This window comes from Pongo abelii, chromosome 19, assembly GCF_028885655.2.
Source record: "Pongo abelii isolate AG06213 chromosome 19, NHGRI_mPonAbe1-v2.0_pri, whole genome shotgun sequence".
Lineage (NCBI taxonomy): Eukaryota > Metazoa > Chordata > Mammalia > Primates > Hominidae > Pongo > Pongo abelii.
In genome coordinates, this window is record NC_072004.2 from 98374208 (window position 1) to 98387623 (window position 13416).

Here is a 13416-nt window from a genome sequence, read left to right on the forward strand (position 1 = left end):
TCTGCCTCCTGGGTTCAAGTGATTCTCCTGCCTTAGCCTCCCTAGTAGCTGGGATTACAGGCATGTGCTGCCATGCCCAGGTAATTTTGTATTTTTAGTAGAGATGGGGTTTCACCACGTTGGTCAGGCTGGTCTCGAACTCCCGACCTGAGGTGATAATGCCCACCTTTGCCTCCCAAAGTGCTGGGATTATGGGCGTGAGCCACTGTACCTGGCCTAAAATATTAATATATATTTTTATGGCTTAAAAATTTCAAAATAAGCCTGGGCACCATGGCTCACGCCTGTAATCCCAGCACTTTGGGAGGCCAAGGCGGGTGGATCACTTGAGCTCCGGAGTTTGAGACCAGCCTGGCCAACATGGTGAAACCCCATCTCTACAAAAAATACAAAAACATTAGCCGGGTGTGGTGGTGCCTGTAGTCCCAATTACTTGGGAGGCCGAGGTGAGAGGATGGCTTGGGCCTGGGAGGCAAAGGTTGCAGTGAGCTGAGATTGAGCCACTGCACTGCAGCCTGGGCAACATAGCCAGACTCTGTTTCGAAAAAAAAAAAAAATTTTTTTTTTCCCAAAATAGGATGGTTGGTAGAGAAAATACCTCCTGCCACGTCCTGCTATGAATACAGCTTTGTATTTCTCTCTACAGTTTTGTCAGTTTTGGCTTTTCAGATTTTGAAGCTGTTTGTGGGCTGAATCTTGCCCTTTATCACCCATTTCTAGGATGCTTTTTGCTCCACTCATTCTTTGTCTTGCTTCACTTGACTTTGAATGTTTTTCCATCCTTTTACTTTCAGTATCTTCATACATATGTGTTTCTGTGCGTCTCTCATAGAACAGTGTATAGTTTGTAAAAATTCAGCCTGTAGCTTTTAGCTGCGTCCTTCATGACCTTTAGAATCCCCTTGGTTCTCAGCTGCCACTCACAGGACTTTTCCCCGTGCTGCGCTCCCAGGGCGCCCCCGCCACTCACAGGACTTTTCCCCGTGCTGCGTTCCCAGGGCGCCCCCGCCACTCACAGGACTTTTCCCCGTGCTGTGCTCCCAGGGTCCCCCCTACCCCGCCACTCACAGGACTTTTCCCCGTGCTGTGTTCCCAGGGCACCCCCGCCACTCACAGGACTTTTCCCCGTGCTGCGCTCCCAGGGCGCCCCCGCCACTCACAGGACTTTTCCCCGTGCTGCGCTCCCAGGGCACCCCCGCCACTCACAGGACTTCTCCCCGTGCTGCGCTCCCAGGGCACCCCCGCCACTCACAGGACTTTTCCCCGTGCTGCGCTCCCAGGGCACCCCCGCCACTCACAGGACTTTTCCCCGTGCTGCGCTCCCAGGGCGCCCCCGCCACTCACAGGACTTTTCCCCGTGCTGCGCTCCCAGGGCGCTCCCGCCACTCACAGGACTTTTCCCCGTGCTGCGCTCCCAGGGCGCCCCCGCCACTCACAGGACTTTTCCCCGTGCTGCGCTCCCAGGGCGCCCCCGCCACTCACAGGACTTTTCCCCGTGCTGCGCTCCCAGGGTCCCCCCCACCCCGCCACTCACAGGACTTCTCCCCGTGCTGCGCTCCCAGGGCGCCCCCCACCCCGCCACTCACAGGACTTTTCCCCGTGCTGCGCTCCCAGGGCGCCCCGCACCCCGCCACTCACAGGACTTTTCCCCGTGCTGCGCTCCCAGGGCGCCCCCGCCACTCACAGGACTTTTCCCCGTGCTGCGTTCCCAGGGCGCCCCCGCCACTCACAGGACTTTTCCCCGTGCTGCGCTCCCAGGGCGCCCCCGCCACTCACAGGACTTTTCCCCGTGCTGCGCTCCCAGGGCGCCCCCGCCACTCACAGGACTTTTCCCCGTGCTGCGCTCCCAGGGCACCCCCGCCACTCACAGGACTTTTCCCCGTGCTGCGCTCCCAGGGCGCCCCCGCCACTCACAGGACTTTTCCCCGTGCTGCGCTCCCAGGGCACCCCCGCCACTCACAGGACTTTTCCCCGTGCTGCGTTCCCAGGGCGCCCCCGCCACTCACAGGACTTTTCCCCGTGCTGCGCTCCCAGGGCGCCCCCGCCACTCACAGGACTTTTCCCCGTGCTGCGCTCCCAGGGCACCCCCGCCACTCACAGGACTTTTCCCCGTGCTGCGCTCCCAGGGCACCCCCGCCACTCACAGGACTTTTCCCCGTGCTGCGCTCCCAGGGCGCCCCCGCCACTCACAGGACTTTTCCCCGTGCTGCGCTCCCAGGGCGCCCCCGCCACTCACAGGACTTTTCCCCGTGCTGCGCTCCCAGGGCGCCCCCGCCACTCACAGGACTTTTCCCCGTGCTGCGCTCCCAGGGCGCCCCCGCCACTCACAGGACTTTTCCCCGTGCTGCGCTCCCAGGGTCCCCCCCACCCCGCCACTCACAGGACTTCTCCCCGTGCTGCGCTCCCAGGGCGCCCCCCACCCCGCCACTCACAGGACTTTTCCCCGTGCTGCGCTCCCAGGGCGCCCCCCACCCCGCCACTCACAGGACTTTTCCCCGTGCTGCGCTCCCAGGGCGCCCCCGCCACTCACAGGACTTTTCCCCGTGCTGCGTTCCCAGGGCGCCCCCGCCACTCACAGGACTTTTCCCCGTGCTGCGCTCCCAGGGCGCCCCCGCCACTCACAGGACTTTTCCCCGTGCTGCGTTCCCAGGGCGCCCCCGCCACTCACAGGACTTTTCCCCGTGCTGCGCTCCCAGGGCGCCCCCGCCACTCACAGGACTTTTCCCCGTGCTGCGCTCCCAGGGCGCCCCCGCCACTCACAGGACTTTTCCCCGTGCTGCGCTCCCAGGGCACCCCCGCCACTCACAGGACTTTTCCCCGTGCTGCGCTCCCAGGGCGCCCCCCGCCTGCCCCCACCTGTGCTTTTTGTTGGATTAGTAGAATTGCTTTTGACATTCCATTATTTTCATATATTTGTTTGGGACGTTTTACTCTTTGTTCTGTTCTGTTAACGCTTACCCTAGAAATTAGAAATGACACCACATATTCTTAGCGAAGTCCAGTTTTCAGCATTTTGTCCTTATTGGACAATAGCAAGGATATTAGAACGTGTTGGTTCCGCGTGCTTCTGTCTTGAGTTATTATTGTCGGATATTTTGTCTTAGATGTACGTAGTTTCCTGTTCATTGTGGTATTGTGTAATTTGCGTTACTTTGAATTTTCCACGTTTTTACTTTCTTTGTCTCTCATCACTTAGTGATTTTGGGACCCCCCCCGAATCGGGGTTCACATTCCCTCTCCCTAGAGCACACTCCTTTGGATTTCCTTGAGTGGGGTCTGCTGCGGTGAAACTTGCCCATTTTCTGTGCAGCTTATTTTCAGAGGGTATATAGAATTCAGGCAGCTGTTTTGTTTTGGCACATTAAAAATATTTTCCCATTTCCTCCTGTGTCACCCCTGAGTCCGCCTGTGCTCCCTGGAAACGGCCTGGGTTTCCCACCTCCTGCCCAGGTTTGCTCCTTCCCTGGTTTTCCTGTCGTTATCACGCTCACGTGTTTCCCTCGGTCACCCCCTCTGCAATTTTCACACGTCTTTTCCCTCTCTCTTTGCTTCATTACCTTTGGCCCGCCTGCCAGCTGCTGATTCTCTCTGAAGATGTCTCTAAATGACTTTTAACTGTGATTTGTGGAATTCTTATTGTGGAGTTTTGCGTCTTTTCAGGTGCAGGTTTTTTGTCTCGCGTGTTTCCATGTCTGCTTATAGCGCTTTCCGCTTCGCCGTTCGCTGCGGCCCTTCCTTCCGTGCCCGGTGTTCATCCTCTTGAACACTCTTTTCCTGCCTGTTTGGCTGGGTGTGTCTGAGCTGCAGCCTGAGCGGGTTTCTTTGTCTTACTTGTCTGGCATTGTGTTCTCTCTGGATGTTGCGTTTGAGGGGTTGCACCTCACAGCAAGCTGAGGCCTGGGCTAAGCCTGCGCTTTGGCGGGCAGGACCTTAGTTTGCCTTTTCTGGGCACCTGCGGGAGGGTCGCAGCAGCCTGGGGTCTCCTTGACCCACGGTCAGCAGTGAGGGTTTCCTGGCCTGTTAGGTGGCTGGAGCTTGGCTGCATTCCCCACTGAGAGAGGCAGGTGCGTGTCTTCTCCTCCCTGGAGTGGCCTTCCAGGTGCCCTCTCAGAGCTGCTCATCAGGGCTGTGCCTTTATCAGCACCAAGCCTCGGCCCTTGTCCCTGCTGCCAGTGAAGGCTCAAAACAACACTGCACAGCCTTGTGTGTCCTCTGTGCGTCGGCAAATTCCCCCGGCTCTGCAGCAGCCCAGGCCAGGCCGCCTCTGGAGAGGGCGGTGGAGGAGCACGGGCATCCTGGCTGCTGCTGTGTTCGGGACAGACCCTGGGGCCTAGGAAGGGAGATGGGGCCCCGTGGGGGCTGCTGCACCACAGGTGAGAGACAGCAGAGGCCGGCCAGGTGGTGGCACAGCTGCTAGGAACCAGGCTGGCCTGTGGAGGTATCGGGATGGGGACCAGCGGACTTGCTGGCAGAGGGGCCACAGGGCTGCAGGCTTCTTGGACTGAGCCACTGGGAGGACGGAGTTGACCTTCTTTGAGACAGGAAAAGTGTGCATCCCGGGGCTGCATGTGAAAGCCCATCTCTAAAGTGTGTGTTGTTCTTCCAGCCACCCCTTTGCTGTGAAGTTGCTTGCGCTTTGTAAGAAAGAAATCAAGAATTCAAAAGACGTCCAGAAACTCCTGTCAGGCATTGCAGTGTGAGTTTCAAGTGCTACTGGCCTTAGACGGAATGGCAGGGCGCAGCTTCCCTTGGCTGAGGGCAGGAGTCCGCGGCTCCAGGCAGGAGAGGAGCAGTTAGTGTTACTCCTCACGCTAAGCTAAGATCGTGCATTCCAGTGTTCAAAGCAGTCGCAATGGGAGGTGAGGCTGTCCAGGTGCTGGTGGAGGGAGTTCCCGCCGAAACAGGCGAGCTCCGCCCCTGCTGCCCTCGCGCTCTGCCCTGGGGGGTGGGGAGGCCCCGGAAAGGAGGTGCGTGGTCAGGGGCTGCCTCCCCAGTTCTCCTGTGTGCCCTGGGGGTCGTTGTTGAGTGCCTTGCTCTGCGGCGCTCAGGCGGACACTGGGCAGGTGTGCCAGCCAGCGACAGGCACCTTGGCTGCTCTGTGGCTCCTCGAGGCGGGGGTCCTCATGGCGGGCGAGCGGCCCTGCAGGAGATCCTGTGAGGCGTCCTCACTTCCCACAGTGGCTTTCCCAGTGCGACACTCGCGTGTGTTGGCACAGTGCACATGTGCACACACACACACCTCTGGCTCGGGGCTCCAGGCCCGCACTGTGCTCACGGATCTGCTCTCCCCAGGTCTCTGCATGGGCCTTTGGGTCTGGGGTTTCCTGGGGTTGGCCCGCGCGGGGTGGGGCTCACTCGGAGCCATGTGCTGCTCTCGGCAGGTTCTGCGGGATGGTGCAGTTCCCCGGCGATGTGAGGAGGAAGGCCCTCCTGCAGCTGTGTCTGCTCCTCTGCCACCGCTTCCCACTGGTGAGTGCCTCCCCTGCTTACGTGTGTTTGCCGTGTGGACTCAAGCCCCTCGGTGACAAGAAGTCCTTCGAAGGCACTGTTGTGTTGGTGTGCTTTCCAGCCGAGCCCCTCTCTTGTTAACATTCCTGGGTGATGATGCATCCCAGGCGTTCTGGCTTCAAGGACGGGCTGTCCAGCTGGCATTTCTGTGGACATAAATTGAGGGGTGACCTGGCAGTGGGATCTGGCTCAGGAGCTTCCAGAAGGACCCAGGCTGAAGTGGTTCAGCCACACCTAGGGGCAGTGCCCTTCATCCCCAGCACGCCCCCACTGTTAGATTTCTAGGATTTCTTTTCTCCTGGCTGCAAAAAAACCTCAGATGATCCAAAGGTGACATTTTCCTAAAAGGCAAAAGTAACTTCACGTTATACAGTGGTCCTCGAAGCGGGGTGCTGGACCCTCAGCCTCGGCACCTCTGGGGCTTCAGCAGTGCAGTTCCTGGGCCCTGTCCTGCTGACTCAGGACCTCCAGGGGTGGGCCTGGGGCTCTGACCACCAGTGCAGTGAGACGTGATGACCAGGGCACCGCTAGAAAAGAGAGCAGGTGAGGTTGCTTCCCTGATGAAGACAGAGCAGGCGAGATTGCTTCTCTGGTGAGGGAGCAGGTTGGTTAATAAAGCATTTAAACAAGAATGATGTGATCTTCATTGCTGGGATCCTGCAGCTAGCTGTGTCTGTGGAGGGAGGAGGTGGTTAATGGGCCTGGAAGGCGCCTCCAATTGGTTGCAGCCCTGCTGTGGCTGGGATAGGATGCAGGGTCAGCTCCCTCCTCCTGACGCCTTCCACTGTCGGGGCTCCCTGGCCTGGCTCCTGTCGTCTCTCTGGGGTGGGGCGGTGGCGCTTCCCTCCGGCAAACACACTGCATCCCTGTCCCAGATCCGGAAGACTACGGCCAGCCAGGTGTACGAGACATTGCTCACCTACAGTGACATCGTGGGCGCGGACGTGCTGGACGAGGTGGTGACTGTGCTCAGTGACACCGCGTGGTGAGTGAAGGCCCTTCCTGCACGGCCACCTGGGCCTGGCACCGCCCCCTTCCTGTCCCCGCCCCCTTCCTGTCCCCGCCCCCTTCCTGTCCCCGCCCCCTTCCTGTCCCCACCGGGTCTACTCGTCTCTCCCAAAACCCTCTGACAGGAGGAGGAAAGAGGGTTCCCAGGCCTCGACAGCCTCTGCTTAGATTTTACGAGGCAGCAGTGGTGCTGTAGCCGAAACCTCTTCTCAACCGCCCTGTCCCCGAACAGTGTCAGGTGTCAGAAACACAGCAGTCATCCATCCCACCAGGGGAGTGGGCACCTGTGCCACCACAAGGCTATGTCTGGTGGCCCATGGAGCAGAGGGCACTGAAGGCCTGGCAGGTGCTGCTGCCCCAGACCTCTCTTAAGTTTTCTTGGAATAGGCCGTGTGAGCACCTGTTGGAAATCAAGAGGCACAGGCAGAAACAAGAAAAGCTCTCCCCACACCTCTGCTCTGATGTCCACCCCCTTCCTCAGGGCCATGAGGCCCTCAGGAGGCCATAGTGCCAGTCTCCATGTTTATTGTGGCAGGCACAGTTTCTGCAGCATGGGCTGGCTTCTTTACCGTGGGTGGATTAGAATGGCGGTTTTGAAAGATGTGTGTATTGAGTGGGGGGTGGGAGGGTCTGAATGAGAGAGCAGAGTGGGGAAAGTGCAGGCTCAGGTGTCCTGGGCCAACCCGTGTGGTCCTGGGAACAGCAGTGATGGTGCCTTACACATATGGGCATGGTCACCCATGCTGGCTCACACACATGCTCACTCGCACACGCACACACTTCTAAAAGGGGAGCAGTCTCGTCACCCCGTGTTGGAGATCAGGACTGAAGCAACCAGAGGCTGTGTGGGTGTCCACATGGCGTACCTGGGGTGGTGGAGTCCCAGGTGTCCTGCCTGTGGACGCTGCTCTGTTTAGAGCACCGACTGTGAGGGCCTCCGTGCTGATCCCGGTGCATTGCTACAGGTCTGTGGGGTCCGTGCCCCCTGTTGAATCCAGCAAGGACGTAGGTGATGTTCCCTAGGTGTCTCCTTGGAACACTGACCTTCCGACAGGGCTGGGTTCCCATAGAGCTCATGCGCCGGGCAGCCGCTGTGGCCTCGGAGGACAGAGGTGGCCTCTCCAGGGCTTCCGCGAGGTTTTCTGGTTTGGGGAGGAGTGAGTGTCTCTGCTCCTAAACAAACACGTGGTCCCAGGAGAGGAACCGGGAGCAGCTGGGCTGTCTTCTCAACATCCATTGACAGAATGGCCATCTTAACTACTGCTCTGGAGACACGTTTTTACAATGATGTTTTTTAAAAAAACACCAAGGTGCATTCTGGATCAGATTCTAAAATAATTGGCTTTAGGTCTGAAGCAGCCAGGTGTCCTGAGCGGGGCGAGGCCTCCTCCAGTGAGGCTGGGCCGGGGCGGCCTCCTTTCCTCACGTCAGGGAGGGAGGAACTAGCAGGGTGGGCCTGGGGGCTTCTCCTATAGTTTAATCCCCTTTCTGTTAAAAAAAAAAAAAAATCCTTAGAATTTAAAGAGAATCTTATTAATTACAAACGAAAAACATGCCTCAGATATCTCCACAGCATTGCTAGAATTTTTATTTTGCATCAACAGCTAAATTAAAACCTCGAAAACCCTTGTCAGCCCCTCCTTGGCCTCGCCTGGTCTGTCCTCCCGCAGTCCCTGCGCTGGGCGTGGTCCTTCCCGAGGGGCACCCCTTGTTGGGAAGGGACCATCCTCCTGTGATTCTGGAAAGGGTTCAGGCTCGATGCTCTGCTGGAGAACGTGCTCCTGTGATGTCTTTTCTGCCCTCAGCCTGGCTGCAGATATCGGGGGTGAGGTCTCCTTTCCCTGATGACGGCCGTGGAAGCTTCACGCGGGGCCTCTGCACACCGGAGGTTCTCAGGTGGGCACTCGAGAGACTCATGGCTCTCCCTCTCCTCACAGGGACGCGGAGCTTGCAGTGGTGAGAAAGCAGCGCAACCGTCTGTGTGACCTCCTGGGCGTGCCCAGGCCCCAGCTGGTGCCCCAGGTAACCCTGTCACCTTCGCAGCATGAGGTGCCTGTGCTTCCCTGAGCTCTGGAATGTTCTGGGGCCAGCGGCTGTGCTCAGCTTCTGTCAGTGCGTCCACATGGCCCATTCCCTCGTCTCATGTCAGGACCCCTGGGATTACGGGACCAGCAGAACTGCCTTCTCTGGCCACTGCCCACACCTGTGGGCCCCTGTGGCATCCAGGCCACTTGCTCTAGGGCGTGTTTGGGGGGGCCGGGGAGTGGGTGGGGCTGGCACCAGCTTGATCCAGGCTCCTCATGCCTGGCCCTGGGGTCTGTTTGTGCTCCAAGTGCCAAGAGTGCCGCCCTACCCTTCCCTCATCTGCCTCCCGTGAGTAGGGCCAGGGCTGGGTGAGAGGCCCCAGAAGCTGCCCCCGTGTACCTCGCCAGCCCATCACTCTTCTTCTAAAGTAACAACAAGTATCTCAATTCTCACGGGGGCTGGGGCCCAGGGTTGCTGTGCTGTCTCTCTAGTTACCAGGGTTGGCTCCTTCCTCTCAGCCTCCTTCCGGCAGGAGGTTATATCCGAGAGGGAGGAGGAGAACCACATCCAGATACATGGGGGCAGTGGGGATGGGCTGAGCATCAGGACACAGCCTCTCCCGTTTGTGTGTGTGTAAAGGCTGAACTCAACAGCAGACTTTGGAAGTAAATGTGCTTTTTACATTTTTATTAGGAAAAATTTCAAACGTGTGAATGCAGGTTAAGAGCAGTGCAGTGAACCTCCCTTCCCGCTCCCCAGATGCAGCATGCCCAGATGGGGTGCCCTTCCGAGGACACGTTAGTCATCAGCACCTGTCAGCCACATAGCTCGGGCTCCCGGGTGTGTGGGAAATGGCACAAATAAGAGTTTCCTGCAGGAACCCAGTGTCAGTCCCCACACAGGGCCCAGAGGGGCGAGGGTCCCCTGGCTGGGAATGGTGTGTGAGGGAGCTGACCAGCCTGAGCTTGTCTTGTCTCTTCTTCAGCCTGGTGCCTGCTGAAGCCAGTCCTGGAGCCCATACCGGAGCCCATACCTCACCCTGCTTGGTGAGGATGTCTTGTTCCTGAAGGAGGCCGGTGTGGAAAGCCTGGCACAGTGGTGCCTCCAGCTGTTGAAGGGTAGCGCTGGCCCTTGGAGGCTGGCACCAGCTGACAGCTTTTCCTCTCTGCACCTGTGCTCTAGTGACCTGGGGTGGATGCCTCTGCCTTCACTTGAACACAAATGTGCTTCCTATAAAATCATGTACCAAGAAGTTCCTGCCTTTTGTCTCTGAGCCTGATGTGTGTAGGGGTGATGGAGAGGCTCACTGCCCAGGGGTCAGCCAGAGGGGAGGTGGGCTCCACTCCTCCTGCCTGGAGACCAGGTCCCCTTCTTGCCTGGTGCTGTCCCTGCTGTGGGAGACGTCTGGCCACAGGCGGTGCCCCGCCCAGTCTTGGAGAGAGATAGATGAATGTTAAATCAGAGGTTCAAATGCCAGAGAACTGAGAAGCCCTGGTGGCAGGCATGGTCTGGAGTGCTGGGCAGATGCTGTTTCTGGGCCTGTGTCCCTGGTGGGGGTGCCGTCCTCCCCCCTGTGCACACGTGAGCATCGTGCACGTGGTCCCTCTGTAGTGCAGGAGTCATTGATTGATGGGTGTGCAGACCAGCAGCTTCACACGTCTGCTGCAAGGGGAATCGTCAGAGTGAGTCCAATGTGTGCCTCTACAATAATGTGGGAAATACCATTCTTGAAATGATTACACTGTCTGTCTTAGGAGAGCCTGGGCAGAGTCTACACTTGGGTTTTTAAGCAAAGGGCAGGAGGCTACCTTTGTCTCCGTGTCTGAGCTCGTGCTGATCCATCCCAAAGCTTGGTGAGGGGAACGTGTATAAAAATTTCACTGTGGTAGCAACCCACACCCATCTCTGGGACCTGTGCTGTGCTCACAGGGCTTGAGGTGCAGAACCACGGCCAGCAGCCCCAGGTGTGGCCACTCGGAGGGCCAAGGGCTTGGGTGAGCAGCCCTTTCCCTGTGTGAGGAGCCCAGGGGTGCCAGGTGCTGTGTGCGTGGCATAGATTAGGGTGGCTCCCCGGCCTGCTCTCAGGTGGGGATGGGGCCTGGACACAGGAACATGGGCAGGCCAAGAACTGGGAGGTGCCACCCACATCTGTGAGGCAAGGCTCAGTTGTGGTTCTCACTTGTGAGGTCACCAGGACCACAAGGCCAGGACGGTGACAGTCCATGCTGTGTTTAGCAGACAGCTCTTCACGGGATGTGTGTGATGACCTGGCCACACAGGAGTGTGGGGTTAACACACTACAGTTCTTGTGTTTGACCTGGTGGCCAATAGTCTTTATCCCTTAAAAGAGCCTTGGGTTACATTTTTACAAGATTTAAACATTTTATTCCAACCTGTCTAATAGGGGTCTCCTCCTCCTTGAACTGTCCCCTCGATTGGCTGGGGTCACATGGTGAGGATCCTGGGTGACCAGGCCCAGCCTTGGCTGCATGAGTCCACATGCAGGAAAAGGCTCGGCTCCTGTGGTCAGCACACACGAGACTCTGGTTGCGCCTGCTGGGTGTGGAACTGGGGTGCACTGTTGCCATGCCTGTAGCTCAGGAAGCTCCTGCTGGCCTGGGGAGCACCGAGGATGGAGGGAATAAGTGGCTTCTGAGAAAAACATGATGAACTGTTCTTAGTCCAATTAAAAGAAGATTCCAGATAAATCGCATTTTAAGACATGCAGGCAGGTCGATTACCCACCCAGACCCAGCAGTGACACTATGTGGCAAAGCAGTTCTTCTTTCAATGTCGGTCTAACTTAGCAACCCGAGGAAAGTGGATCACTCCACTGGCCACTGCTTCTTTCCCACTGGATCCCATCCATCACTGGGGCACTTGTGCTTACCAGACACCTGGTGGCCTGGAAAGCCCACTTTCATTCAGCAGCCGTTTCTGGAGCCCACCAGGGTCCAGGTGATGGAGTTTGGCAAGGAACCCCTTGCTCACATGATAGCTGGGGCAGACAATAGCAAATGAACAAGCAAGTACCATCAACGCAGGCAATACTGAGTGCTACGAACAAAGATAAAGTGGGCAATGGAACGGCATGTTGGGTGTTGACTCCGAGAAGAGGTGTTCAGAAAACACTCTGTGAAGGGGCAGCATTTGGGCAGAAGTCCAAACAAACTGTGCCCAATGGCAGAAAAGAGAATGCTTGTGGTCCCAGAAGTGGAGCAAGCTTTGTGAGTTTAGAGAGCAGCAAGAAGCCAGTATCCCTGGGACCGGGGAGCTGATGTGGGATTTGTGCACCCACAAACACGTTCTAGGTGCTAACCAGAAACCCTCCATGTGACAGCAGAGACCTTGGAGATCCTGAGGGTTTCTGCTGAACCCTGGAGTCTAGTCATGCTATTTTGATAGCAGAATGGATGAGAGAATGTAAGGCCCAGGGCCAGATCTAATGGACCGCTATATAAAGCTGGGACCCTAAATAAATCTTTTTCAAAGGAACAGCAGCAAGACTCTTATCTCAATCTCCCCTGAAGTGGCCTGAATTAATACTACCTGTATGATCCCCAAAACTCCTAAAGTGGAAAATTTGATTGACTTGGCCCTGACCAGTGGTATTCCCAGACAAGGGGCAGAAGATGCAAATACAAAACCTCTCTGGTAGAATGTAGGCTGTAATATGAGTACATTTTTGAAAAGGGCTAGAAATTATCAAGAAGAGATTAGAAAAAAACAGAGCCCCTAGAAATGTAAGAAGTGAAATTAAAAGCTCAATGGATAACTTAGACACAGCTGAAGACAGAATTAGAAAACTGGAAGATCTGAAAAAATCCAGAGAACTGGAAGATACGAAAGCAACATCAAGAGACACTGAAGAATGTCTAACCTTTGGGTAATTGGGGTCTCAGAATGAAATGAAATGATGCAGATATTCCATACTGACATGCTACAGTCCCCAGATACAGAAGCCTAACAGTCTCACACATTTAGACTTGCCACGGTGAAACTGCAGAACTGTAAGAAGGACAGAGTGATATAAACGACTACCAATTTCCCAGCAGCAGCACTGGAGTTGAGCAATGAGTAGACCAAGATCTTCATTATGCTGAGCGAAAATAGCTGTCAAGTTGCCTGAATTGTGCCCACAGCATAACATTAAAGAAGAGAACAAAATTAAGTCATTTCGATAAAAATATGCCATTCTTATCCATGTTTGGTTTTTTAATCTTGGCTTAATATTTGGGGTTGAGTCATTTGTTTTGAGAGCTGTCTTGTGTATTGCAGGGTGTTCAGCAACATCCCAGATGGCAGCAGGATCCCCCTACCCAGCTGTGACAAAAAGAAAAAAAAATGTCTCCAGACATTGCCAAATACCTTCTGGGGGTGCCCCTGGTTGAGAACCACTGCTTTAGTGGATAAACTTTAGGCAGGACGGAAATGATCGCAGTTGGATAGTTGGAGGAATGTGGAGCAAGGGAAGCAATAAACTGTGACCATAAAAACATAGAAGGATGGCTTATATGTGGATTTTCTTTTAAAGCATGTAGAATTGCTTAAAATGGACAACAGCAGCATATAAATCAGTGGCAGAGTTGGTGGCTGAATTTAGAGCATCTTAAGTCTGTATGTTCTCCTGGAACAGAGTGCGGATAATTCAGTTATCAGCTTGGCTAGGTACATGTTGAAGTATTTAGTCACACACAGTTAATATATGGAGAAGATAACTTCTATACTAGTAGGAGAGAAATGGAACAAGAATAAAAAATACACTATCAAAATACGCAAGAATGGCAAGAGGAAAAGGCAGAACAAGCTGTGAAACACACACACACACACACACAATTAGAAATAAATATTTTGGGACACAATAAATGCAAATGG

The 13416-nt window shown here is 55.8% G+C and overlaps 3 protein-coding genes across 46 annotated transcripts in view; 2 read left to right on the forward strand and 1 right to left on the reverse strand.

Moving 5' to 3' along the window:
• The window catches only part of TBCD (tubulin folding cofactor D), a 202595-nt gene that overhangs the window by 182006 nt on the left and 7173 nt on the right, over positions 1–13416 (forward strand). For 4 of the 11 annotated variants that reach the window (XM_054535917.2, XM_054535918.2, XM_063718353.1 and 1 more), the window contains 5 exons: positions 4607–4696; positions 5382–5469; positions 6384–6493; positions 8454–8538; positions 9527–9793. In XM_054535917.2, the coding sequence (XP_054391892.1) occupies positions 4607–4696; positions 5382–5469; positions 6384–6493; positions 8454–8538; positions 9527–9541 (388 nt within the window). In that variant the 3' untranslated portion in view covers positions 9542–9793. Of the gene's footprint in view, positions 1–4606; positions 4697–5381; positions 5470–6383; positions 6494–8453; positions 8539–9526; positions 9794–13416 lie in introns of those variants that run through there. The other 7 variants (XM_054535919.2, XM_063718356.1, XM_063718355.1 and 4 more) reach the window with 3 other exon arrangements.
• On the forward strand, positions 8548–9178 carry LOC103892928 (uncharacterized). The gene is given in 3 exon segments (XM_024234569.3): positions 8548–8875; positions 8877–8919; positions 8922–9178. Coding segments are annotated over 3 exon segments (615 nt in total). The 5' UTR covers positions 8548–8560.
• Positions 9214–13416, reverse strand: part of B3GNTL1 (UDP-GlcNAc:betaGal beta-1,3-N-acetylglucosaminyltransferase like 1) — a 101006-nt gene continuing 96803 nt past the window's right edge. For 10 of the 34 annotated variants that reach the window (XR_010138038.1, XR_010138037.1, XR_008515238.2 and 7 more), the window contains one exon: positions 9214–12864. The gene's annotated coding sequence lies outside the window, so the exon portion shown is untranslated. Of the gene's footprint in view, positions 13169–13416 lie in introns of all 34 variants that reach the window. The other 24 variants (XR_010138033.1, XR_008515236.2, XM_024234566.3 and 21 more) reach the window with 12 other exon arrangements.